General features: G+C 40.6%; 1 protein-coding gene across 4 annotated transcripts; it reads left to right on the forward strand.

The window, feature by feature from the left end:
* The first annotated feature begins 239 nt into the window (after positions 1 to 239).
* On the forward strand, positions 240 to 26,229 carry BCHE (butyrylcholinesterase). 4 transcript variants are annotated; one of them, XM_014884553.2, is made up of 4 exons: positions 240 to 431; positions 2,276 to 3,797; positions 19,208 to 19,374; positions 25,984 to 26,229. In XM_014884553.2, exons 2-4 carry the CDS (start codon positions 2,278 to 2,280, stop codon positions 26,103 to 26,105), a joined length of 1,809 nt encoding a protein of 602 aa, XP_014740039.2. In that variant the 5' UTR covers positions 240 to 431; positions 2,276 to 2,277; the 3' UTR covers positions 26,106 to 26,229. The 4 variants fall into 4 exon arrangements, with proteins under 4 accessions (XP_014740039.2, XP_088027196.1, XP_088027195.1 ...); XM_088171070.1 differs by lacking the exon at positions 240 to 431 and adding an exon at positions 491 to 590; XM_088171069.1 differs by lacking the exon at positions 240 to 431 and adding an exon at positions 538 to 621.
* Positions 26,230 to 26,325: the final 96 nt, after the last annotated feature.

Consider the following 26,325-nt stretch of genomic DNA (forward strand, 5'->3'; position numbering starts at 1 on the left):
AAGTGAGAGAGTGGTATAAGCAAGACGAGAGTCTTGAATTATTATTATTATTATTATTATTATTATTATTATTATTATTATTATTACTACTACTACTACTATTCTTATTATTATTATTAATATTTATATTTATTCTTGTAAAATAGATGCCCCATGCACGGAACAAATCCCTGTGTGCCTGGTTTTGCCCAGCCTGGGGTTGTCCCTGGAGCATTTCCAGGGAGCAGATGTGGGATGGGAGGCAGAGGCTGCCTGCAGATCAAGTGGCTGCTGCCAGCTCTCGCGAGCTCCATGTCAGAAAGAGTTGATTATAATGTCAGCACTGGCCAATTTACAGGCTTAAAGCAGCAGCTGCACCGCTGCATCTCCCCCGAGGGATCCCAAGAACCCGACTCTTAAAAAACTTGGTAGTTTCTTGGAATAGCAGTGGGGTAAGTGATTCTCTCTTTGCATGTCTCTGCCTGCCAGGGTAATTTGCAGTTCAGCTTGATTTGCACGGGGATTGGGATCTCTGGGAACGCTCTGCTCTGCCCATTTGTTGCTCTCCGGGGGAAGCTGCCTCTGCTCTGCAAATGGAACCAGTGAGCAGCGTGTGTAGCAGACCTTGGCATTATTCAAAGGGTCCTGGGCTAAGTAAATTAAGCTGAGCTAGAAATCGCTTATTAATTCAACCATCTTTCCTATTTAAATAGCGATTATGTAGTCCGGTGTATAGATTTTTTTTTTTTTGGCTGAGTAAAGATTTTCAAGGGGAAGGAAACAAGCATTGAAATAAATGGTGTTCCCTCGCTGAATAAGAATGCAAAAGTAGAGTCTGTTTAACTTTTGGGGGAAACTACTATAGCAGCAGCTTTTTAAAATGTGCAAATACACTGCATGATATAACTCTGCTGGCTTGGTGTTGATGAGCTAAAGCAATCTTCTGACCCTTTTACTCTCGTTGAAATAATTAAGTAATGTTTGTTTTGCTCGGTGTGCTTCACGTTGCTGAGTTTGGCTTAAAGTAGGATTAAAATCCTTATTAAATGTAATATTTGCCAGGCATTCAAGGTGTAATAATAATCTTCTGTCACTTGTTACTTTTGTTGATATTAGCAGAGTGACCTGAGAGTAGATGAGTCCTCTCATTCAGTAGCACAAAACTTCTGTGTTTTCCAAGCTTGATCCAATTTTTTCTTTGAAATGGGAGAGCTAATTTTAAAGGTACAGAACTTAATTTTTTGTTGGGGTTTTTTTATCACTAATATTATGATCTAAAACTATTGTCTCTATATTTTGCAATGCTACATTCTTTTCCCCTCATCTCTTTTTCGTTAATCGGAAAGTGCAGGAGGAGAAGTAATTTTAATTACTGTTTAGATGGATTAATCTAGAGGAACTTTAAAGTCTCTTACTTTTCTTAGCGTCATTTTCTCTTCATCATGACAATATTTTAAATATCTTATTATTTCCAGCTTGTTGTGGTTTGGTCATGATCAAATTCAGTGAAGTAACTGTGGCCACAACAGACTTAGAGAAATAACTTCTCAATCTCACAGCTTTACTGGGTGCTCCAAACCCCAACTGGATCCCTCCTCCATCCCTGCTCCATCATTTTCCTTCTCCCAGCTCTGGTGGCTTTTCAGGATTTTGGGTTTGGTTTTGTAGAAGGGCTGAGAGAAGCCCTGGGATGCTCAACACTAATGAATTTTTAAGCAAGGATTTACAGAGCAAACCAAATCATTCAATCAACATTTATATACTTAGCTTTAAGATAATACTGATTATCACTCGGAAAAATTCTCAGGAAGGAAAGAGCAGACCAAATTATTAGGCACTATCTTCATATATTCAAAATTCCTGATGTTTTAGCATCGTAATATTAATTCTAAATAGCAGACATGACTGCTTCGTTGACTCTGCTGGTTGTAAACTTGGTTAAGATGCTCTAGAAAAACAAGATCTTAGAAAAAATTGGTTTTCGGTTTTGGTTGGTGGGTAAATCATCTGCAGTGGCCAGAGCCTGTTTGTATGATTTCATCTCTCCTGGTTTGTCTTCTTCAGTTCTACAGTTTTAGCAAGAGAATTTTTCTGAAGTACTGACCAAATACTGAACACAATCTTTGCAGCACAAATAACCAAGAAAAACTTACAGCTAAAACTTCTGTGCTTTGTGTAGCAGCACCTTCTTATTTTCAGTGCCCCTGGAATGACCTACACTCTTATTTAACAGACCATTTTGGTACTAATATATTGCAACACTAATTCTGAATTTATTTTTTGTCCTATGTTCCAGGCATGATGATTTGGACAAATGGTTTAAGTCTCTCCACCACGTTCCTGATGGGGTTTCTTGTCCTGTCCATCTTCACCAGGAAGGTGGTGCCTGAAGAGAACATCGTTGAAACCAAGAAGGGCAAAGTCAGAGGGAGCAGCCTGCAGGTGCTGGGGGGGACAGTCACAGCCTTCCTGGGAATCCCTTATGGGCAGCCCCCTGTTGGGAGGCTGCGGTTCCAAAAGCCAGAACCTCGGGAGGAGTGGGCAGATGTTTGGGATGCCACCAAGCACGCCAACTCCTGTTACCAGCCCATAGACACAACCTACCCAGGCTTTGCTGGGTCAGAGATGTGGAACCCAAAAACCAACCTGAGTGAGGACTGCTTATACCTGAATGTGTGGATTCCTTCTCCCAAGCCCAAGAACGCCACTGTCATGGTGTGGATTTATGGTGGTGGCTTCGAGTCTGGGTCCACTTCCCTGCCTGTCTACGATGGGAAGTTTCTGGCCAGGGTGGAAAGAGTGGTCGTGGTTTCCATGAACTACAGGGTTGGTGCATTGGGATTTCTGTCCTTGCCAGGAAACCAGAAAGCTCCTGGAAATGCAGGTTTATTTGATCAAAGGTTGGCACTTCAGTGGGTCCAGGAGAACATAGCAGCCTTTGGAGGCAATCCCAAAAGCGTGACTCTGTTTGGAGAGAGCGCTGGCTCGGCCTCTGTCACCTATCACCTCCTCTCTCCTGAAAGCCACCCTTTATTCACCAGGGCCATCCTGCAGAGTGGGTCTGCCAATGCCCCCTGGGCTGCAATTACATCTTCTGAGGCCAGGAACAGAGCAGTGGCTTTGGCCAAACAGCTCCAGTGTCCCACCAGCAACGAGTCAGAGCTCATTTCCTGCCTCCAAGAGAAAGACCCGAAGGAAATACTGGAAAATGAAATCTTTGTGGTTCCATATGGTTCTCTTTTACAAGTGTATTTCTGTCCGAGCGTGGATGGTGATTTTCTGGCAGACATGCCAGAAGTATTGATGGAGAACGGTCATTTCAAACAGACCCAGGTCTTGGTGGGTGTCAACAAAGATGAAGGCTCATCATTTCTGGCATACGGCGTGCCTGGCCTCGACAAGGACAGCGATGGCTTGATCAATAAAACCCAGTTTGAGGCAGCTTTAACTCTGGCCTTCCCAGGAGTGAGCAAACTGGCCATAGAGTCCATCATCTTCCACTACACGGACTGGGAGGACGCGGCCCAGCCGGAGCTCTACCGGGACGCCATCGATGACGTTATCGGGGACTACAACATCATCTGCCCCGCGCTGCACTTCAGCACCAGCCTCGCCCGGCACGGCCACCACGTGTTCTTTTATTTCTTTGAGCATCGCTCCTCCAAGCTGCCCTGGCCAGAGTGGATGGGGGTCATGCACGGCTACGAGATCGAGTTTGTGTTCGGGCTGCCCCTGGAGAGGAGAGTGAATTACAGCAAAGCTGAGGAGCTCCTGAGCCGCTCTATGATGAGATACTGGGCAACTTTCGCCAAGACTGGGTGAGTTTACTCTGCAAGTTTGGTTGCTCGGTTGCTGTTTCACCAGGGGAAAGAAACTTGACTGTTTCAGTGCTGCTTTGGAGCCTGACTGGAATGATGGAAACAGATTAATTGTTCACTTAGCCAGAATTCCTATTCTAGTTCTGACAAAAACGCTGTTTAATAAAATAAACAGTCGATGTGTTGCTCCCTGTATTGGACAAGCTTAAGGGAACAATGTTTATCCACCCATAAAAGCAAATACAAAACATTTCTTTGCCAGGGCAGCGGTTGTTCCAAAGGCAGGTAATGGTTTCAAGTGTTAGAAACAAAATATTTCAAACACAAGAAAGGACTTCCAGCAGTAGAAGTAGGAGGAAAAAAGCCCAATTTCCTTGAGGATGTAATTTGCTCAGAACATTCAGGCGTATAACAGGGAGGTGTGTTATGTTCACATGATGGAGAGATTGGGATTTCAGCCTCTCCTCCCTGTGTGCTGTGAGTGCAAGCCCATGACAAATCACTCTCCAGTTCCAGTCCACTCATCTTGAGGTGAAATATGGCCCAGCCTGCCACAAAGAGAAAATAAGAATATTTCAGTTGGGTGTTTGGAATGGATTAAATCCTTCCCAGCTGGAGTCAGGAGAAATGGGGCAGCCCTTGCTCCTCTCAGCAGGACTGGGGGCTCGCAGTGAGATGCTCAGTTTGAAATGAAAACATTTCAGAGCAGTAACAAAAACAGCCCCCACCACAACAATCAGATGGGATTAGTCCCAAGCCTGGTGGGAAGGGGAGGTGTCTTTTTCCAGAAGTTTGGTTTGTGCTCTCTCCTGAGAAAATTACATATACAAAAATCTGTGCCTTGGAGAACACGCAACCAAACAGTCAATTCACACTCTAAAAACATTTCTTTAACTTTAATATTGCATTAATTCTGCTTCTAAGGTGGGCCTTTTGTTTAATTTGTCAAGGATATATAGATTTGTAAAGGCTGAAATCAACATTGGAACAGGATCTAATTAATTTTTTGAATAGATTAGAAACCAGGGGGGACCACTGTGCTCATTTAGTCCACCCAACCTTGCACATAAGACAAAACACAGGTAAGATTGAAATGTTCCCACTGATTAAAAGTGTTTCCACTGATTAAAAATCCAGAACAAACATTGTTAGGTTGTTTTAAATCTTAATTCCACTTAAAATGTAACATTATAAAAGTAAGTGTTTCTAGACTGAACTTGCCTATTCTAACTCTACATTTTCCAGGTTTTACATTTTATTTGACAATTTGTAAGATTCATTTTATGATTTTTGTTCCATATAGAAGTTGATTAGGAAGGATGTATTAAAATAATCCTAATTATTATTATCATAATTATTAAAATAAACAAACAGGCATACCCCTGAGACTTGTACTAAAGTGCTTTTTCTCAAATAATAACTCTCCACCTTTAAATCTGTGAAACATCCACACCTTGTTGGAACTTCCCCTGTCAGAATTAAACACTGTCACCCCCATGGAGTTGCAATTCCAGGTGTCACCTTCCCTTCCAGTTCAGCCTGATATTCCCTGTTTATGCACCCAAGGCAGGTGCTGGTTGTGCTTTGTGGTGTTATCCTGGGGTTGCCGTTTGTCAAAGGCTCCACCTTCCATCCCAAATCCATGTTCCCCCCCTGCCTGGGCTCCCTCCAGCTCCAGGACACCCCAAATTTGTTGGCTGCCAACCCCCAGCTCTGTGTTGTCCCTTCACCTCATCCTCCACTGCTTATTTTTATGTGCATCCCATTTTCAACAGATTTACTTATCAATGGGTGTAATTGATTGATTTATTGATTGATTGCCTTGATGTGGAGGAGGATTAATTACCTTAACAACTCGCATACCCTTTGTATGCTGGAGCTTGTAATACTCCTCTTTCCAGAGGAGATGAGCATATCAAATCAGAAAATAACTGTACCAATAGCTGCACTCATCACTGCATAATGCTTTCATACAGCTTTAATTATTGTAAAATTTAATCTAAAATTTAATCCATGAGCTCTTCCTGCTCAGAGCCTGAGCACTTGAGCTGCGAGGTTGACTTATCAATGCCAAAAAATGAATCTGATAGATTCCCAAGATGAATTCTGGCTTTGGGAAAGGCTTGGGAACATTTCCTGCACCATGAAGATGTGCTGGGAATGGAGATTCCCTGGTTGCTTGTTCCACCCTGCAGGTCCCCATCCTGCCCTAAAGGACCTTGCAGCCAGGATCTCCCACCAGAGACAGCATATCCTGCCACTACACAGAACTATTTCTTAGTGAAAAAAGAGAAATTCAGGTCGATATTTGATTTCACAGAGCGATATTTACATTTCTTTGAACTATCAGTTTCCACTGGATTATGTATATATTTAATTTTCATGTATATAACTTTTATGTGTGTATATATATATAAAACTCTCAATAACCTGCTCTGCAAAGCACTGTTCCTGTCACTGCAGCCCCTAAAATTAGACAACATAAGGTACATTCAGGTTTAAGTTTGTGGAAGGCAGTCCTGTCACCTACTCTGATCATCATTCACACTCTAATTAGATTACCCCACAGATTGAATTTCAAGTGGTTTCCACAGCAAACAGCAAATAATCCTTCCCTCTGCTCCCACCACGAGGATCCAAACCATCACTATTGGGAAAAACAATAAAATCCAGCAATTTCTGTGTTAAAGGTCAGTATTTGACCCCTTACTCATTATCCAGAGCAGAGACACCTAAAGCTCTGTATCCAATTATTCAGAGTGTGCAAGGAGTGGGGAAGTTGTAAAAATTCTTCATAATTCCAAGATTAATAGGCAATTCTTTTTCTTTTTTTCTTTTTTTTTTTTTTCCTGGCACATTTGAGCACAGCAAACATTTTTCAGGAGCTGGGGGAAGCCCTGTTTTGACATAATGTTTATAGGAAACTCTGGCATGATCAAAGGGCAAACCTCTGAGGGGGAAATTACCATTGATGTCTCCAGCAGATGAAGAGAAAATCAAGCAAAAATGAGAAATATTGTACAGCATATTTTTTTTTAAGTGAGGGTGTTTGACCTAATATTCTAATGTGCTGAAGTACAAAAGCACAAGGGAGGGGAGAGCAGCCTGCAGAGGAGAGGAGATGAAGTAAGAGTCAACAAAACTGGAAGAAATCTTGTTTTTCCTGGTGTTTTCTGGCTGGGAGGGTCTGAGAGGTGCCAGAGCTGCTTCTCATGAGGGGCCTCCAAGCCCAAACTTTGAATTTAGTGATCTCTGGGTTTTATTATCATGTGAGGAATAAAAATAGGAAAATTAAAAATATGCACTTAGGAGCATTTTCTTTCTCTGTCATGGTTTAACCCCAGCCAAGCAGGGGTTAAACCCCACAAAACTGCTCCCTCTTCCCCCACAGAGGGATGGCAGAGAGAATCGGAGGGATAAAAGCAAAGAAAACTTGTGAGAAATCCTTAATGTCATTTAAAGAAGAAAAAAAATAAGATGTTAGGGACAGAAGGTGACTCCTTCTAAGCATGCCAAGAGTGTGAAATCCTTGATTTGTGCATTTCTCAGTACCTAGAAGGACACTGTCAGCCAGCCCGGGGCTTTCCCAGTCTGCCACCAGCCCCAGCAGGAGTGGATGCAATTTCCCAAATCTCTGGGCATTTCCTATTTCACATCCTGGCTAGAAATAAACATCAAGTAATTACTGACCATTTTTCCTGGAAAATTACAGGCATTTCTATTTTTGAATAGAAGCAGGGAATGGAGATGTAGAGGATTCAGTAGGAGACAGGAACACTCATTTCTGCTGTGAGCCTTGGAGTTGGTGCTGCTCTTAGACTCCAGTTTCTCTTCTGGATCCCAGGAAATCATGTCATTTTTAGGAATCTGCCATAAATTTACATAGTCTGTGAAGATCTTGCTCAAAAAGTCTTTTTCATGGCTGAATTTAAGTATCAAGTAAGTCTGACCAAATATCCCAGCCATTCCTAGTGCTATTAATATATTGCATAAAATACTTTAATTTTTCATACATTTGAGCCTTGGAAGAGCAACATTTTCATCATACCCTGAAAAAGCCTTGTTCTACCAGCAAGGGAAGAAATAGACTTCTTACTCCTGCTGTCAGAATAAATCAAACCTAATAAAATATTTGGGCTATAAGAAAGAACAGATTCCAAAATCAAAGCTCTTGATTTACACTTTGAGGTTAAATTCCTCTCTTCACCTTGACCTGAGCTGTCCTCAGCTTATTCTTGCATTTTAGAGTATTGGCAGTTGAATATCAATTCACAGCCTCCAAATCATTTGATAAAATACCAGATATCATCACAGTTAGACAAAGAGAGGTGGGCAGGTTGGATTCAGCAGGAACCTTTAGTGTGGTGTCACGAAAAAAGTGCTGGATCAGGTCTGGTATGATTGTGTGGAAATAACATTTATTTTAATAAATAACAAATTGTTAATTTTTCAGTGGCCTTCTCCTAAATTCTTCCCAGCACATTTGATTTTAAGCCACAGTCATGAAAAGATATAAATCTCTCTTTTTAAACGTTTTTAAGGTTCCTTTTTCTGCCACACTTTTGTTATTCTTCAGAAAGCTTTTGAAAGCAGGCAGGTGACACTAAGAGGTCCAACAAATCCCAAACCACAGGACGCTCTGCCAGCTCTGGGAAGGGGAAATTTTATTTATCCTGAAAAACTAGATGGGATCCCAAATCCATGGCTGCCTTTTCCATTCCTTTATCCATTGGATTTGATAACTGTGTTCTTTAGTCATGAGAGATGCAAAGTGACAAGAGCCAGACAAATCAGATGAGCTGAGAACTCAAGGAGATAACGGAGCACACAAAGATAATATTTTTTAAGGCTTTGTGAAAAATGCTTCGGATAAAAGGAAACGGGCAAAACTTGTCTCCATGCCAGTTTTACAACTGCTGAAACAAATCTTTGCAGCTTTTTCTATAAAGTGAAGCCTTTGAAATATTCCCTCCTATGTTTTAGGGGAATTTGTGAGGCTTTGATTGTCCCACTAAAGCTGTGAAGCACTTTGTCTGGTTATTATTTCCTTTCCCTGATGTTCCTCTGCTAGACACATAATAAATTTCAGTGCTTTTGTTACCAACTTATCACAACCTGTTTATAGACAGTAGTTTCAGAGCAGTGAGAACAAAACCAACAGCCTCATATAGAGTCCAGGCAGCACTTGAACTGGGGACCTATATACTCTGGGTATGGGAAGGACTGAATATACTGGGAAAAAATAAAAATAAAAAACTCCAACCACTTTTAATTTCTTTATACTTCAGGAAGTTGGAAGTTTTATGTCCCTCTGAGCCATTTCAAGGGAAGGAATTTACTGTGGGCTGTATTTCTGTCAGAGATTCGCTCGTGTTCACAGGGATTGAGGGAGGTTTTTGGGTTGGAGTCACTTTGATCCTCACAGGGTCTCCAAACACTCCAGAGCCAGAGCTCAGGGGGACCAAAAGGAGCCTTTCCCTGAGGCTGCTGCTCCTGAGATCTCACACCCTTCTAGAAAAGTTCTTAATGAGTGATTTTTCTTGATCAGGTCAAGAATCCAGAAGAAAATATTTCTGGATTAAAAAAAAAAAAAGGACAAAGCAGGAGAGAGGTTCCCAAAAATACAAAAATTTATATGGAAAGTCTTTCTTCTTCATGTTAGGGAAAATTAGAGTTTTCATTTTGACCCAAATAGGCACATTTACACTCTCATTCATTGTCTTTTATTTGTGAAATTTCTGAGCCGTGCAAAGAAGTTGCAGAAATTATAGTCTTGGGGAAAAAAAAAAAAAAAGGAAAAAAAGTTTAATTTTGAAGAAAATTTACTCCTATTTTTCCACCTTCAGTTTTGAGTTCTTAAAAGTGACTCATCATCTTTACCAGAGTTTTCATCCATTGTTATATTCAGAAACAGTAATGGAAACACCTTTTAGCAAACTAATAGGAAACAGTGGATCATGGAAAATATCAGTAACCAGAGACTCACCTTGGCAGGCATCTCTGTCTCTCTCCAGCCTGCAAGCTAACAAGCTGCCATTGAATTTGAAAACTGAAAACAGGAGTATTTGATTCAGATTTGAAAATAAGCCTGGGATACAAATTATTGAGATTGGTTTAATTTTATTATAAACATTGCAGATTGCAAGAAGATGTCTCGTTCCTTTCCATATGTACAGCAAACACAATTCTGTCCACACGGATTTTACTCCCTCTAACAGATGAGTCAAACCATTATTTTCAAACAAGAGATGAGAACATCTATTAAGAAAATGTCCAAATATTGTAGGAGTCTTTGAGTGAAAATAAAACTAAAACCTAGAGCTGAAATGCAGAGGGTTGCCTGGAAGAGAGCACTGGCAGTGCTGGAATTCAATTGTCATTGATCAAAACCATGGTGGGGCTGAGCAAGGTGAGCTCCTGAGCCCTGGAAGAGAGGGAGATCTGAGGGGCTGGAGAGGGTTTGGAAAAAGAAATGGAGCTGGGAAAGGGGGTCAGCATGGAAAAAAGGGGGATCAGGGGGAACTTCTGGCTCTGCACAACTCCCTGACAGGAGGGGACAGCCAGGGGGGATTTGGGATCTTATCCCAGGGGACAGGACAAGTGGAACTGGCCTCAAGTTGCACCAAGGGAGGTTTAGGTTGGATATTAGGAAAACATTCTTCTGGAAAGGGATGTCCTGCCCGGGTAAAATCTGCCCAGGATTCTGGTGCAGTCCCTGTCCCTTGAGGGACTGAAAATCCATGTGGATGTGGCACTTGGGGACATGGGACAGGGATGGCCTTGGCAGTGCTGGGTCAGCAGTTGGACCTAAAGGTCCTGGAGATCTTTTCCAACCTAAATCAGTGATTCCATGGATCCAAATCTTGGATGTGGCTCTACCTTTCCTCATAAGTGAGACAGGGTGAAGGGCCTGTGCTGGACAGGGTTCCCTGCTGTGCCAAGGGACAGCAAAGAGTGTACACACACACGTTTTGGGGAAAGGAAAGGCATGAAGAGAAATAAACTTTTAAAGAGTAAAATGAAACCATGCTGTGATTGCCACCTCCAATTTGGGAGTGGGTGTAGGAAGCCCGGATGGAAACAAATTAATGTTTGGTGGGAATTAAGGAAAATGGAAGAGAGGGAAATGTAACTGCTGCAAGACATCAGGTGACCAAAAAAATGCACAAAGAACAAAAAAGAGATTAAAATATGAAAGCAGCAAATGTCTGAAGGACTTGCAAACTATTTGAGGGGGAGAACAAATCTGAGAACAGAGAAATGAAGGAAGGGCACACATGGACTTATTATGAGTTGTATGTGAGGCAGGTTCACATATAAAGCACTTCAGAGAAAATGTATTTCCCAGGCATGCAAACACGTGGTTCCAAAAGGCACTGAGAAATTCTAATTAATGTTCACTCACACTTAATCCCCTTTTGAAGGGCCACTCTTCTTCCATGCTGCCTTTTGCAGCTCAGTCCTTGTTTCATCACCAGAAGGCAGAAATGGAAGTTGCAAAGGTCTGCAAACCCCATTTTTCCAGGTAGTTCTGGAACACTAATCTGAAGTGATGCTGAGAAGTTTCGTGGGAGGAATGGAAACCTTTCAGTGCACATTTTAATTCACTCCCCAACACCAGAGATTGGCTGTTCCAGGGAAGTGGCAGAGGAGAGGAAATGAAGAGCAGCAGAGGTTACCTAACACCACATTTTTGAAGGGAGCTCAATATGGTGTTTAATTCTGTTTTCAATCAGCTGCAGTGGTTGAGGAAATGTAGTTCGAGATTCAGTGTTGGGATTTGGGAGATTGTGTCCCCAAGAATATGAAGCTGTGTTGGTAGAAATTGGGCATTCTGTGCTCACAGTTGCTGATGTTACACAATTCTATAAGAATATAAAATTGAAAGCTGCCATTCTCTGCTTTCCCAGACACCTCTGGCCACCATCTGTGTCCTCTACCTTTCCTTGCAGAAACATAAGAGAACTTCTTAATTTCATAAAATACAAACCCTAAAGAGGATTGCCTCAAATTTACCCCTGAGAGATCATTTTCCTACAGGAACAGCTGTTCAAATACAGTGATTTTTTTAAAAATTCTAACAAAGTTTTTCATTTTAACGAACTTTTAAATATCTGCCTCTCATGGATCTTATTCATGGTGCAACCTCTAAGTGAATTTTCTGTACAACTGGAAATTCTCAGATGTTTAACAGTTGGTTTTTTTCCTAGTAATAAAGTAGTCTGCATATCATAATTTCCACAAAATCCCCCTCAATTTTGAAAGAAAAGCACTTTAAACAGATTCCTCCTCTCTTTTCAAATTGTTTCTTCTTAAGAGCAATCCTTCCATGGCTCCCAGTCCACCTGCTGGCATTTGGAGATCTCCCTCTTGCTGCAGTTCAAAACAGAGACACAGAAAAAATTTACAAGAATGGGACATATTTCAAATTTCCTTATCAAAAGAAGTCATATGTAACTTCCACTTGTAAATGTCAAACCTACAATGAATTTATACCATAAGAAATTATTATTATTACTATTATTATTGTTACTATCATTATTATTATCATCATTATTATTATTATTATTATTTATTTGACGAGGGGGGGTGAGAGCACTCTATCTTCTTGTTTACATTTCCCAGCATGAAGCTGCAGTGCTTCTGTTTCTGATGAAGCAGTAACACAAATTCCCCCTCCTGAAAGCTACCCAATAGTTTCATTTTTAGGACTGCTCAATTTGGCCTAGATTACATGGTCGTGAAAGTTTGTGACTCATGCACTTCCTCCCACTCACAGAAATAAAACAGTAGTAGAAAATATAAAGAAAAATGCCACTGTGATGAAATCCATCAGGACCCGACGAATGCAGAGGATTTTGGTTGGTGCAGGGCTCTGTGGAGCATCCATCCTGAAAATAAATCATGATTAGGGCAATTTCCATTGAAAACAAATCTCAAATATCATATCCTGGCATAGTATCAACGACACAGTCTCAATTGCAAATTTAGTCTCTAGTGATAAGAAAAGCATTGAACACATTTATCCAACAATTTCAGAGTGCCTGGGATGAACTTTATTAATGGCAGAGAAAGGAAGGAATGGAACCAGCAATAATATCCATGAGCACAGTATTTACTCTTTCTCAGAACCAGCTGGGCTGACAAATTTTACCAAAGACACTGGGAATTTTAAACACAGTATTAATAGTTTTATGGCCATAAAAATATTTTTCTCTCCCTTCACGCCCTCTTTTTTTTGCTTTCTGATGAAGCCCTGGTTTGCTCCAGGGAGTAGTTCTGGTTAAGATATTGTGTAAGTTTGTGTTTTTCCAGGTCATGAGGAGGAAGGGAGGTTGCAGAGGAGATAAAACAGCCTCAGGGGATGACTAAAGGGGCAAGTGCCATGTGCCTTCCTGTCTACTTATTCTTTTACTTACCTCTTATGGAAGGTACTTCCTCCTTCAAGGTCTCTGTGGGGTTCAGGACCTTCTTCCATTTCCAAATATCCCTCTTCAACAAGTTAAGACTAAAAGCTAGAGTTCCATTTGATTTCTTCCTGCAGCCAAGACTGTTAAGAAATAACAGCTTTGAAAAGTGGCCCTTGAAAGCTGCAATTGATACCACACAAAAGGGCAGAAGAGTCTTACAAAAAACATTACAGGAACATTGGGGAAAAAAAGGCAAAATTGTTCCTTCAGCATCGAGAAGGACTAAGCTGCAGGGTTGCCTCTCTCATGTCTATCCAAAAAGTGATGTAAATATGAAATGTGAATATTCACGCCAGTCCTGGAGAAGGTGTGAAATCATCACTGTGACTCTGACACAGAACAATGGGACAGTTCCAGACCTGGTATGGTGAAATCCCATCTCATCCACGCTCTGTGTGGAGTTTGGGGTTCCTGAAGGAGCCCCAGATTTGGCTGGAACATTTCAGAGTGAAGCACACCCAGAGGGTGAGCAATGCAGGCAGGGGTTGAAGGGCTCGTTAGCTCTGGCTCAAACTCATTATTTCTCCTGATACCAGAGCAGGCTCCTGTCCAGCAGCCAGGGCCTGCAAGCACCCAGTTCCTCAATGCTCAGCAAAGAGCTGAGGCAGAACATCCTGCCTCTAAATATCTCAAATGTCCATTATTTATGGCCAATACCTTGAGGCTGCCTTGTATAGAGCAGGGATTTATGCACGAGCAGGAATTGTTTCAACTCAATGGGTGCTCCACAAGGCTCTTTGGAGCAGAGCACAAGACAAAAAACATAATAACAAAGAGCACAAATAACACATCCACTAAAAAAAGGAATAACAGCTTGTTGCTTCATTTCCTGAAACTGATATTGGTTATAATAGCACATCCCATGATAATTTATAGTTAAAGGCATTTGAACAGGCAGCTGCTGTGTCCAGGCTGGAATCTGGAAGGAATATCCTGAGCTTTATTTAGCCTGTGAAGGTGTAAGAAAGCCTGGCTGCAAAGGTTCTTCTCCAGTTTCTCTCAGTTAAGGACTTTGCCAGCTGGATCCTGCTGCTTTCCTCAGGGATCAGCAGAAGGAATAATATTTACCCAGGCTAGGACTTACAAAGCAGTTTCCCTTCGCTCTGGCTCAGGGACACTTTGCACTCACTGGATTATGGACTCGTGTGTGTGATCTGGGAGTGAGAACTGAGCTCAGCAGGGTATAATGAACTTCCAGAGCCAGCTGATTAAAGAGGGAGTTTGAAGGATTCGAGTCTGCACGTCCCTCACACTCGTAGTGCTCATCAGAGGAGCCCTTTCTTTCCTTACTGTGGGACTCTCAGTAAGGCTCAAATGCCACAAAATCAGGATTTTTGCACCTTTTTAAGGAACAATTATATGAGAGGTTTTTAAAATTTCAATTACATGATAATTTAAATCAAGTATATGATTTAAAGTATTCTGATTTCAGGGACAGGAACTGGTCACTATTTTCTCACACCCATGGTGCCATCCAAGCAAAGCCTTACAAAACCTTCTGCTGTCACTGCTCCATCATCCCCCAGCGACCACACCAGCCCCCCAAACTGAGATTAACCTGGCAGCCAGTGTGCTGCAATGGGAAAATGAGCATGGATATAAATATCAGGTGTCCTGGCCTTCAGGAATCATGTGAGGCATGTGCTGTGCTGGCCTGAATAATGCCACAAACACCTCCCATCCCTCCAGAGTGGGGCTGGGGCAGCACAGGAGGGCCTGGAGCTCCTCATCAACATTCCTGCTAATTAGGAGTGTCCTCCTGTCCAAGTGGGAAAGAGGGAAAAAAAAACAAATGCTTTCTTCCAAAATGTGAGGAGGAAAAAAAAAAGGAAAAGCTTCACCTGTTTGGTTTAGGCCTTTAAGATGATCCAAGCCCCAGACGTGCAGAAGCACCCCTGACTCCCAGAGCTACCCTTGGGGTGAAACTTTTAGGTTTTCCTTCTTGTTTGATGCTGAGCTGACTGTTTCCATAATTCTCAGAGGTTTTGTACTGCAGCTGCAGGAAATCTGCAGGAGTTGGGGTTATTTTTGCTGTTGCATTCCCTCCAAGGCCATTCCCCCTCCTGGTTTTCTTGTGCCCGTGGTAACACTCCATAAAAAAAACATCCCATGAAAACCAGGTGATTGCCAGTGCTGCCCAACAGCCACCTGGGATCACAAAAACCAAGAAAAGGGATTCACACTCCCTCTCTCCTGCCTTTAAACCAGCTTTTAAAAGAAAAGGGGCCAAACTGGACACAAGCATCAGCAGTTCCAACCAGGGTGATGCCAACCCACTCACACTGGGAGGGACAAGTCTCCCCTGGCCTTCAATTCTTCCTGCACAGGGGAAGCAGAGGGTGAAGCAGAATTATCATTCATTTTCGTTCATCTGAGTGGGCACTGAGGTGTCCTCTGGAGAAACACACAATCTAAGTCACAAACAGCTAAACAAGAGCATGGTGAAAGCTTGGGACAGTCCAAGCTAGACTGTAGGACACTTGTTGTACAAAGGTAAATCCTAAAGCAACCTAAACATGTTTTCAGGTGGGTTAGCAGAGAGTATTTTCCATTCTGGACTTCTTCAAAATACAATTTAACACTACAAAAGAATAACCTCTGTGGTAATGATGGAATTCAGTCTATGAGCTTTCACTCTGCTATTCAGAACTTGCTCACAAAAATGAAGGGAGTATTTTCCAGGTACTTTAAATCCTGAATGTTTACCAACACCACTCAGATGATGAATTACACGTTTTTTGTGTATCTGTATGATAAACCATTTGTAAAGGTAATGCTGTGTGAATATTAATAAAAATGCAGCGAGCTGGTATTGTTTCTCAGGCTATATTGATCATATTAATGAGAATGGTAATGTATGTATGTTTATTATGATTAACAGAGCTCTGTTCATGTTGCCTTTTCCATTTGAATGAAATTAACTTTCTAAAGTTGCCGAAGATGAATATTAAACACAGAGAAATAATTGGTGAATAAGCTCTTCCAAAACCCTCTTCACGCCTGTATCAAATTTAGTACACTTGCTATAAATTAATGTTGAAAACTAAAAGTAATTGGCAATTGTGGATGGAAAAACCCAAAGGGAGAAGAACCTGATCTAAGTAACAACAAGTACAACCGAGAAATTTCCACTTAAAGACATATTTTAACAAAATAATTTACTGTAAATGAGCTGCTGTGCCACTACCAGAGTAGAGAGAATCCAGCCCATAATTTCAGGGTATATGCAAAGAGAAAACATAGCTGCAGGAATGAGACAAATTCTGTTTACACCAGAGTTTAAACACGGGTGGTTTGAGTTTGTTTTTTGTTTTGTTCTGTTTTGTTTTGTTCTATTTTGTTTTTCTATCTCACGTTTATTTTCTGGGAGCAATTCAAGGAATTGTATTTCTTAATTGCTTTAAGACTTGCTCCTGCAGATGGCAAAAAGGGTAGAAAAGGAAAAAAATTCTTTCTAAGATCTTCAGTGAAGCTCATATTCCTGATAGAGCTGAAGATGTCCTTGCTCATTTCAGAAGGTTGAATCTTCCAACTTCCCTTCCAAACCATACTATTTGATTATTTTCTCCAAACAAAATTAAGGCCTTCTCTGAATAAATCTTGTCCAAGAAAGGTGATTTCACAAGATAAGATCACGCATTAGAGGCCTGTCCTGAAGATGCACAACCCAAACCCTTTTCAGGACACACCATCAGGCCCCAGTGCCAGCACTGAAATGGCAAAATTGGAATTACTGAAGCAGAGATGATTAAGCAGTACCAGAAGATGAAAGAACAGAGGTTTAAGGGGTTGATAAAAGTTGATAGAATGGAGGTTTCCATGCAAATGGAATGTTTATTTTTCAGTACAAACCAGTTTCTGTAATCGATCACCAAAGATTTTCCATCCAGACCTAAATGGGCAGCGACAAGTTTGTGCAAGGAATTGGATTTCTGTCTGCCCAGTGAAGATATTCCCACCATACTTTCACTGTTCTGTATGAATGTTATTGGACTTTGAATTTGGTGCAAAGAACAGGGAATTTTGCAGCCTATTCTGGGCACTGCAATTCTCATCATGAAGTTATTAGTAAGAAGGAATGAACAGTAATAGTGAGGGAACAACAAGGTTATAATCATAACTCGTTCCAAATTATACTCCTGTGATCTCCCTTCTGCTCCGACTGGGAGCTGCTTTTTAACCTGGGAAATTTTCAATAATAAAGCCAAGAAGGAAATTACTGGGCATTTCTTTGAACAGTAAACTTCCTAGAAATGCAGAGATTGTCATAATCAGCAGGTTCATGGGCTTCAAAGTGCTGTGTTCACCTGACAGTTCTTTCAATCATTTGTTAGTAAAATACATCTGTAGCCATCGAGGCATTGTGTAATCCCCCCACACACCTGAAAATTATAATGTGGGATGTCATGATTTATTTCATAGCATAAAAGCTGTTAAATGAATACTGACAGCACCATTAGCGTCCTGATCTTGAACTGAAGTGCAAGTCAGCTCTGCTTAAGTCATCATTCTCAGGAGCCACAAGTAAATCTGCACTTTAAAAAGGTGCCATGGGTTAACCAGAACTGAATTAGGCAAGAAAAATCAGTGGAGAAGGGAGCAGTCCAGGAAATGACTGCCTGAAGCTCTTATTCCAACGCTGGGTCTTGAAGCAGTCAATGCCAAAGACCCCAGAACACAAACACATGGGCTGAAAACTTGATTAATTCAGAATCAACGGAGAGATATTGATATTGCTTCAGCATCCTGTGCTCTGAGTGCTCCCACCCACACCTCTTGCCTTGTTCCCTCTCTTGGGAAGCAGAACCCAAATGGGCTCCACTCCCTGGACTCCTCTTTGCCTCCTGCCTTCCAGGAAGAGTCCTGGTGAACAGTAAATAGAGAGAAGCAAATGAACTCAGCTCAGAGTTAATTTATCCCACCAAGAATCATCAATTACTGTTGCTGTGCCCTAAATCCCAGATTCCTTGATATCAGCTCCTAGGAAGGAAAATGGCTCCTTGTGCTTGCACTGAAATAAAATGTTTCTTTTCTATTCTTAACCTCTTCTGACCTAATGGTTATCTGTGACTGTTTAAAATACAAATCTACTTCTTTTCCTAAAATTCATGTTGTGTTTTTTGTTCCCTAATGTAAGGCTGCCCATTTTGTTGTTCTCCTACACATTTAAACCATTTTTTTTTTTCACCTCATACAGATACAGTAATTTCTGGAGGTGAAATCTGGATGCCTGTCCTTCGAGCCTTATGAATTCTGTTGTATTATAAATATTTATCACAACTCTTTTTAATATCAACAGCTGTGCTCCTTTCACATGCAGAGCTGGTTTTATAAAGGGTCAAGCCCTCTGTGCCTCTTCCCAGTTTCCACAGGGTTTCAGATTGTTCCCATTTGGCCCTCCACAAACAGCACTCAGCACACCTCCAGGATGACAGCTCCTTCTTAATGAGGAATAATTGTTCTCTGCCCCAATACAGATCTTATCCCAGTTCAGACATTATTTCTACCTTTACTTGCACGTTTGTCCCAGCCATTTATTCCAATCTGTTTGTCCATCTAAAGGGATCAAAGGCATTCAAACTGAAACACAAACCACTCAACCCCACAGACTGGCAGGCTGGTTAGTTCTAGAGTCATCCCTAATAATTCACAGCTTCTGTGAGAATCTCCAGATTCAAAAAGTTGTTTGAACATGATCATTTATTAAGTTTTTCCCTTTGATAAACCCAGAACACCTCAAAAGAGGATTTTATTTTTTCTTCAAATGAGGGTAAATGAAATTTATCTGGCTTTTTTCTCCTGTTACTTCCAAAAGGACACATCAGTCATTCTAAACTTAACATACTTAAGCTGAACAACTATTAAATAAACCCAAATCATGCTTTATTGTGTGCTGAGATGGTTTCTCATTCTAAATGAAGTGTTTCTTTTCTCATTTAGAGCTCCAAATGGGACCCTGGCTAATGGAATAAGATGGCCAATCTTCACTAGTACTGACCAAAAATATTTGACCCTGAACACCAACACTTCTGAGGTACTGACAAAACTACGAGCTCAGCAGTGTCGATTCTGGAAACACTTTTTCCCCAAAGTCGTGGAAATGACAGGTAACAATTCTTTTCTAGATGCTTTTATACAAAACTTTTATGCGAGGGTCATTTGCTGGATGTTGATGTGATCATTGAATTCAGATCTTTACATTCCTGTTTGTAACTGAGATGTTCAGTTGGGTAAAACTGAAATGGTGTTGAATAAGTGTTGAGGCTGGACCCCAGAAGGTGACCTGTGCTTCTGGCTTTGGGGTCACCACCCTATTTTATACCAGGACAAAACCTGGGGACACACCAAGGGCCAGGACTTGGTGATGTGGAGTTTTTTCTGTCCCAAAATTCAGCTGCAGCCACAATGTGAGGCACTGAGTGCTGAAACTTCTGTTCTTTGGTACCCCCTGAAAAAGCCTTGGTGCCACCAAGAGGGTTCCTGGGAGCTGGAGAGAGCAGGGAAATCAGTGCTAAGGGAGAGTTTGCACTGGGAATTCTGGAGAATTTAGATATTCTGTATAAACTGTGGGACTTTACAGGATGTTATATTTATTTGCTTATATTATCTGTTATTTATGGGATTCTATTTTATGCAACTGATCCCCTGAGGATATGAAGTGCACTGCCACTGCCAAGAGGGGATTCTGGTTTCCAGCTCACGTGAGAGCCCTGTGTTTTATTTCTGGAGTGTCACTGCTGACAACCCAGAGGCTGCAGCATTTGCCTATAGAAAACAGAATTGATTTGTGTCTGGCCATGTATACAATGGATTTATGAGATTTCACCGCCAAGAAAAGTATAATTGTTTGAAACTTTAAGGTCAGTTGAACACATAAGACCCAAATTCGTTGAAGACCAATGGCACTGTTTTACCAAAGCCCTGCAACAGATGAAGCCTCTGTGCTCTGGGTTTCAAACGGAATTGATTTTATAAAGTGATTTTGCAGCTCTGGAATCACATTCTGCAGCTTGACTGAGGGAAAGTCTCATTTCAAAAATGAGATACACTTTTAAGATGTTAATTAGTAATTTAAAATCTTTCTCCAAGACTCAGTTTGAGTGCTCGTCTTAAAAAACACGTAAGCCTTAAAAATATGTAAACTGTCATAGTGCACAGATGATTCCTTCTGAAATAATTTATTCCTTCCTCATTTGAGTCTGTGACTGTATTATGGCTCAACTTTTATCCCCTCTCAGTTCAACAGATGCTTTTCAATTAAATCAAGAGACACGAAATCAGTAGGTAAAATGAATAATTTATGAAGCCTACTGTGTGATTTTAAAATCACAGCGTTCCCTATTACGGGTGGATTTCAGGGAGGTTTCAAAGATTGTGACAACTTTGTGCTGAGCCAGGAGAACTGAACTCTTTGACATATTCCTTTAACCTGGCTGGGAAAGCCTAGGGGAAAATGTGGATCCTACAAACGAGCTGAGCTTAACTAAGCCCGTGTGGAGCAGCTCACCAGAGCTCAGCAGATCCTGGAGGAGAGAAGAGCTGCTCTGCCTGGTCCTGTGGGGTGAGGGATGATGAAGCAACACTCAGGATCTGCCAGCAGACAGAAATGCATCACTGTGCCACATTTGGTAACTCACAACATAAATTTACATAATTTAATTAAAATAAATTCACAAGCGTATTCTTAGCAAAAGGAGAAGAATCGTCGTGTCTGGATCCAAATATAGAACTGAGGCAAGAATGCTGTCAACAAGTGGCACTGCCTTGTTTTGTATCATCTGTCAGTCCTTGAAACATTGAAGTAATAAAAGCAGAGTATTTCCATTATGTTCCCCACACAATATTATCCAATTCTGACAGAAAACCCTTTAGAATCCTGTGTACAAACGTGATATAATAGCTTCTATTGCAATAATTCACCGAAATATTATTTTGCATCTTTTCTCTGCTTTTATGTTCAAAGGACAGTGTACACCGTTAATGCAAAGATTTCCTCTTGTTCTGAGGGTCTCTTGTTTCTATTACTCCTTTAATGAAATATTCTTAAGAAAAGAAGGGTGCTTTAACATGAGGTGATATAAGATGACAGGGAACAAATAAGGAATTTTTATGTTCTCATTGTTGCAAGTTCAAGTTGGGTTCAGATAGGCAAAGTAGAATTCTATCAGAATCGGAACCCAAAGAGGATAATCAAAACGACTTATTTTGCAGAAATGACAATGTTTCAGCATCCAGTGATCAGGATTTGCCATGGATGTGCTTGGTAACCCCTTGCTTAATTCCTGACCCACTCCTAGCCCAAGCCTTGTCACCCACTGAGAGATTTTAAAGCCTTTAAAGGCCAGCTCCAAATGTGTCCTGGATCTGAACCAGCCTGTTCCCATCACAGGCTGGGGAAGACAAGTCCCCTGAGGCAGTTAAATATATGAGAAACATATATCTGTACTATTAGATAATTCACATTTTCCTCAAGCAGTCATATAGATATTTTCTAAAAAATTATTATGGTTATGGGGTAGGAAAATAATAAGGAAAAATAAGGCTCTCACAGTAGCACAGCCATAGATAAAATATGTCCTTGATACCTGTAGAATAATTTGTATGATTTTGGAAGGGTTCTCAATGTCTTCTCCTCGAGTTTCAATTCATAAATCCATCAATAAAGACACAAGTCAGAACCTGTAGTTTTGTGTCCAGCTTGATAACAAACACTGGCCAAGCAGACCTGGGCTCTCAGTTCCTGTCAGACACAATTCCTGCAGGGATTTGAACCCAATTTCCTGCACCCTGCCCAGCCCAGGACAGGCTGGGAGCACTCAGCATTTCCCATTTCGTTTGGAAAGCAGAAGGGTTTCTGCTGGCAGCTGCTGAGAGAATCACACTGCAGGGACAGTAAACAGTAAGTGACTTTTAAGTGGCTTTTAGAGCAATCATATGTTAATTATAAAAGCCTCAGTGTTTGACTTTACCTGCTCAACACAACCTTTAATGCATCTAAAGCCCTTCCTATTTATATCAGCCCGTTTCCTCTTGATTGTAGAACGCTGCAGGCAGCCAAACTTTCCATTTACTCTTCCATTACTATTTTAGTGTGCCTCATACATATTTTTGTATTTTATTTGATATTACTGCATCATGTATCATCTATGAAGAAATCAAGCTTGATCACATAAATACATTACTTTTTAAAACCACCCTAAAAAGATTTTTTTTTAATGTGGAGGCAGAGAAATGTTCAACCTCTTGGCCAACGAGCAACAAAAATTACTGTATTTGCTGTGATCCTCCAACCAGTATCTGGATTCTACAGAGATAAATACTCAGGGTGGTAAGAATATTTAAAAATTGACTAAATATAAAATTCACCATCAGAATTAAATTAAATTTCCACAGAGTTACATTCATGAAGAAATGTGAGTTAATCACAAGTAACCTCACCAATACCACCACATGTCCCAATAAAGACTTTACTCATTGCACCTGTGAGCAAAAAGTTTCTGTACCTAAACCATCTGATTTCTTTCCAACATTTCATTCCATGTCCTTGCAAAGAGAACAGCCCTTAGAATAATTCATCTCCCAGAGAGCTCTGCTGACTTCTGGAAGAATTAATAAAACAAAAGAAAGGATTTTGTAGTCCTTAAAAACATGTGAAAGCGAATATATTGCTGCAGCTAACGAAGCTTTGATATCCAGATTAAAGAATATTCCATATAGATATCATTTTTTTCCTCTTTTCTGGACATTTGTGAAGAAACTTTCACCATGAGAATCTACAGCATAGACCTGCATATTTTATCATGCTATTGAACCTTGCAGGTACCTGCAATCATGAGCTGTTGAGGATGAAAAAATTAATTCTAACTTGTCATCCCTTATTAATTAACAGATATATGGCCTTTATCCCAATGCTAAATGTATTTTTGTGTGTTAACATTAAGATTAGCACTTTATTGGCACATCCAGCAGTTCAAAGGATGGGATGGTGATAAATTTAACTTTGCTGTAGCACCATTAAAACAAGGGATAGATGGAATGAGAGGAAATTCCAGCTGATTGCAATGGCATTGCTGAAGAATCAGAAAAACCCCTTTTTAAAATGTTGATCTGTTAAACTGGAACTTTTCAGAGCACTGATTCACTGCCTACAGAACCTTTTCTCCTTGTCAGCCTCACTGGGCTTTGCACGGGGCTAATTAATGGGAATTAAGGTAAAGTTTGGGGTTGCCCCAGTGGCTCACAGAAAATTCCCTGTTGTCACTGTCAGCTGGCTCCGTGGCTCTGCAGGCACCCGGGGCTCTGAGCTGTAATTATTGGTCAGCTTGGGCTCTCTAATCTTTTTCTTTTCTGCCTCCCAGCTGTCAGCTCATCCAAGTCATGGGTGGTTGCCTCCCAGAGATTGATGATGTTGGTGATAATGGGATGCATTGACTTGTGACTTCAATTTGGATCTTATCACTGGGGGGAAGAAAAGCAAACAAATGGGAATCCAAGTTCTTATTTCAGTGTTTTCCATCCCCCTTCTGTCTTTTAGATTCATAATGGTGGTTGCTCTGAATTTTTTGATGTCTTCTTTCTCTAGCTGGCTCACTTGTTCACCATAATCTTTAAAAAAGACTGAAAAGCCCCATAATTTATACTCCAGAATAGTGATTTTTAATTCAAGATGTGTCTATGGTAGAGATTTTCCAATGTCTTTGGGCAGACTTTAAACACCTCTACACCTGAATAATTGAAGACGAGAGGTTTTTGAGTCCTTTTTAATTCATAAGTGGAGGTTTTGCCTGAATAAATAAAACTGAACACCCAAAATCACGAATAGAATGAGAAACACAGTTCAGGCAGTTTTCTCCAAATAATACTGCTACTGCTTCATACACTAAATTACCAATCCATTTGACTTAATGTGAAAAATTTGGCTTTGCCTGAGACCCTGACTACATCTTTAAATTAAATATGTGCAAAGGAGAGTTCTTAGAGTCAGGAAAGCAGAATGTTGTGCATGTTTTGTCCCCATGTTTCTGAGTTCTATCTGCATAGTTTAGCAATGAAAATGAGATTTTATTGTTACCAGCACTTCCAAATCATCTCCGAGTTAATGGCAGTGGTAGCCTGCAGAAAAAAAATTTAAAAGTATCTGAAATTTTCTTTGATCTCTGTTGTAACCAAGCTTATTTACAACTTTGAGCCGAGGGAGAAGGATGTGCTTAATTTATTGACATTTTTTCCCCATATTTGTTCTTCACAATTTTCTTTTTGACTGCATGTAAAAGTACAGGACTTCCTGGAGATGAAGTATCTTGGTTTTATTTCTGGTCTCACTGGAACCAAGAAGTAAATCTCATTTCAAAGTCTCATTAAATTGCCATCTGGATTTCCAGACCAAAAAGGTTTGGAAACGTTGAGCTAAACTGCAGATAAGCGACCAAATTACTGGATGCTTCTCCAAACTAAATCTCGGCATCAGTGAACTCTCTCTCCCGAATATTTTCTCCAGCGATGTGTAAAAACACACAAGTATTTCATTTTCACATCACCAGCTATACTTGCAGTGCTATAAAAAAGGGGGAAGGGGTGTATTTATGTATTTGTGGAGGGAGAGGGCCGAGGCTGTGCTGCAGCAGAAGAACATAAAAGCCAAAGGAGCATAAAGAAACCACGGAGCTGTTACCTCACAACAGCACCACCAAGTTTTTCTGGAAGTGAGCTGTGCCAGTGTGGGACACCACCAGAGCTGGGCTCAGAGTGAATAAAATTCACAAACCATCAATGGCTTCTGAACTTTTTCCTAAAGTCTACAGCTGGTACAAAATGATGGGCATCAGTGACTGATGGAGCCTGAAAGTTTTGTCACATTTTTGGTGGTGTCTGGGGTGTTCCTGCAGGTTTTGTCACATTTTTGGTGGTGTCTGGGATGTTTGTTCCTGCAGGGCCACTGCCTTTCTCCGTGGTGTTCATCACCTCGTGGGGCTGCAGGAAGGGATCCCTGTCCATAAAATACTCTGGGAACCCTGTGAAATGCTGTATTTTTATGGCTCTTCTCATCCTCTGCTCCCGTGTTTATAACAAATTTGGCAATAAATATTTCCTTGGGACTCAGGATTACTTGGCAAATGCTTTAAAGATGGGGATGATAAAGAAAAGAGAAGATGGTTTCATGTGGACATAGTGCACACCTGACAGTATCCTATTCCAAACCTGTGTCCTTTATGCTTTAAACTTGGGGATTTATTCCATGGGAGGTTGAGATCCTGGACATCCACTGAAACCCATTAAAATAATGGAAATCCTGTTACCTTTACAAGCATTTCTCTCATTTTGCATTATTTAGTCTTCAGGGTGTGTGGTATTCCATGCAGGGTGTACTGCACCAAAGGAATATTTTGAGGATAAAAAAATTTAAAGAGTGTCTTTAAAATGATGATTTTGATGGACTGAAGAATTATCCGAAATGTATATTAAAAATATATATATTTTTAAAAATCCAAAGTATATTTATTACCCTGCCAGAATGATATCTTTGCACTCTTTCCTTTCTGATGTAAAGATAAAATGCTAACCACTGAATTTTCAATCATTCCAGGTTTAAGAAAAGAAGCAAAAAACCATCCCATAATGTATTTGGAGCAGATGACATTGATAATCAAAATTATTTTTCAATTAGCATACAAAGAGATTCAAATTTAGATTAATGCAACCCATTTCATGTTTTACAGGAAATATTGATGAAGCAGAACGAGAGTGGAAAGCAGGATTCCATCGCTGGAACAATTACATGTCAGACTGGAAAAATCAATTTAATGATTACACCAGCAAGAAGGAGCTGTGCAGTCTCTAATTAATATGTTTACTCTTTCCACTTTGTCCCTAGAACTGTTCATCAGGCTAATATCCAGGTAGCTTCCCAACATGTCGAGCACTAAATATGTTATACAGATTAAAAGGAAATGTTACAGATACAATTCTGATTTCAGATCTTTCATTTATATTTTACCTCCTCTCTCAATAAAATAAAATAAGGCACCCATACCCTTTGAAGCTTCCCTGGGTTAAGTAGA

The sequence above is a fragment of the Sturnus vulgaris genome, chromosome 10 (genome assembly GCF_052056855.1).
Source record: "Sturnus vulgaris isolate bStuVul1 chromosome 10, bStuVul1.hap1, whole genome shotgun sequence".
NCBI lineage: Eukaryota > Metazoa > Chordata > Aves > Passeriformes > Sturnidae > Sturnus > Sturnus vulgaris.

Bases quoted from the DNA above. Each gene is read 5' to 3' on its own strand.
- BCHE (XM_088171068.1), top strand. From the start codon at position 573: ATGGAACCAGTGAGCAGCGTGTGTAGCAGACCTTGGCATTATTCAAAG. The intron at 634-2,275 runs GTAAATTAAGCT...CCTATGTTCCAG, and splicing joins TTCAAAGGGTCCTGGGCTAA to GCATGATGATTTGGACAAAT. The intron at 19,375-25,983 runs GTAACAATTCTT...CATGTTTTACAG, and splicing joins CAAAGTCGTGGAAATGACAG to GAAATATTGATGAAGCAGAA.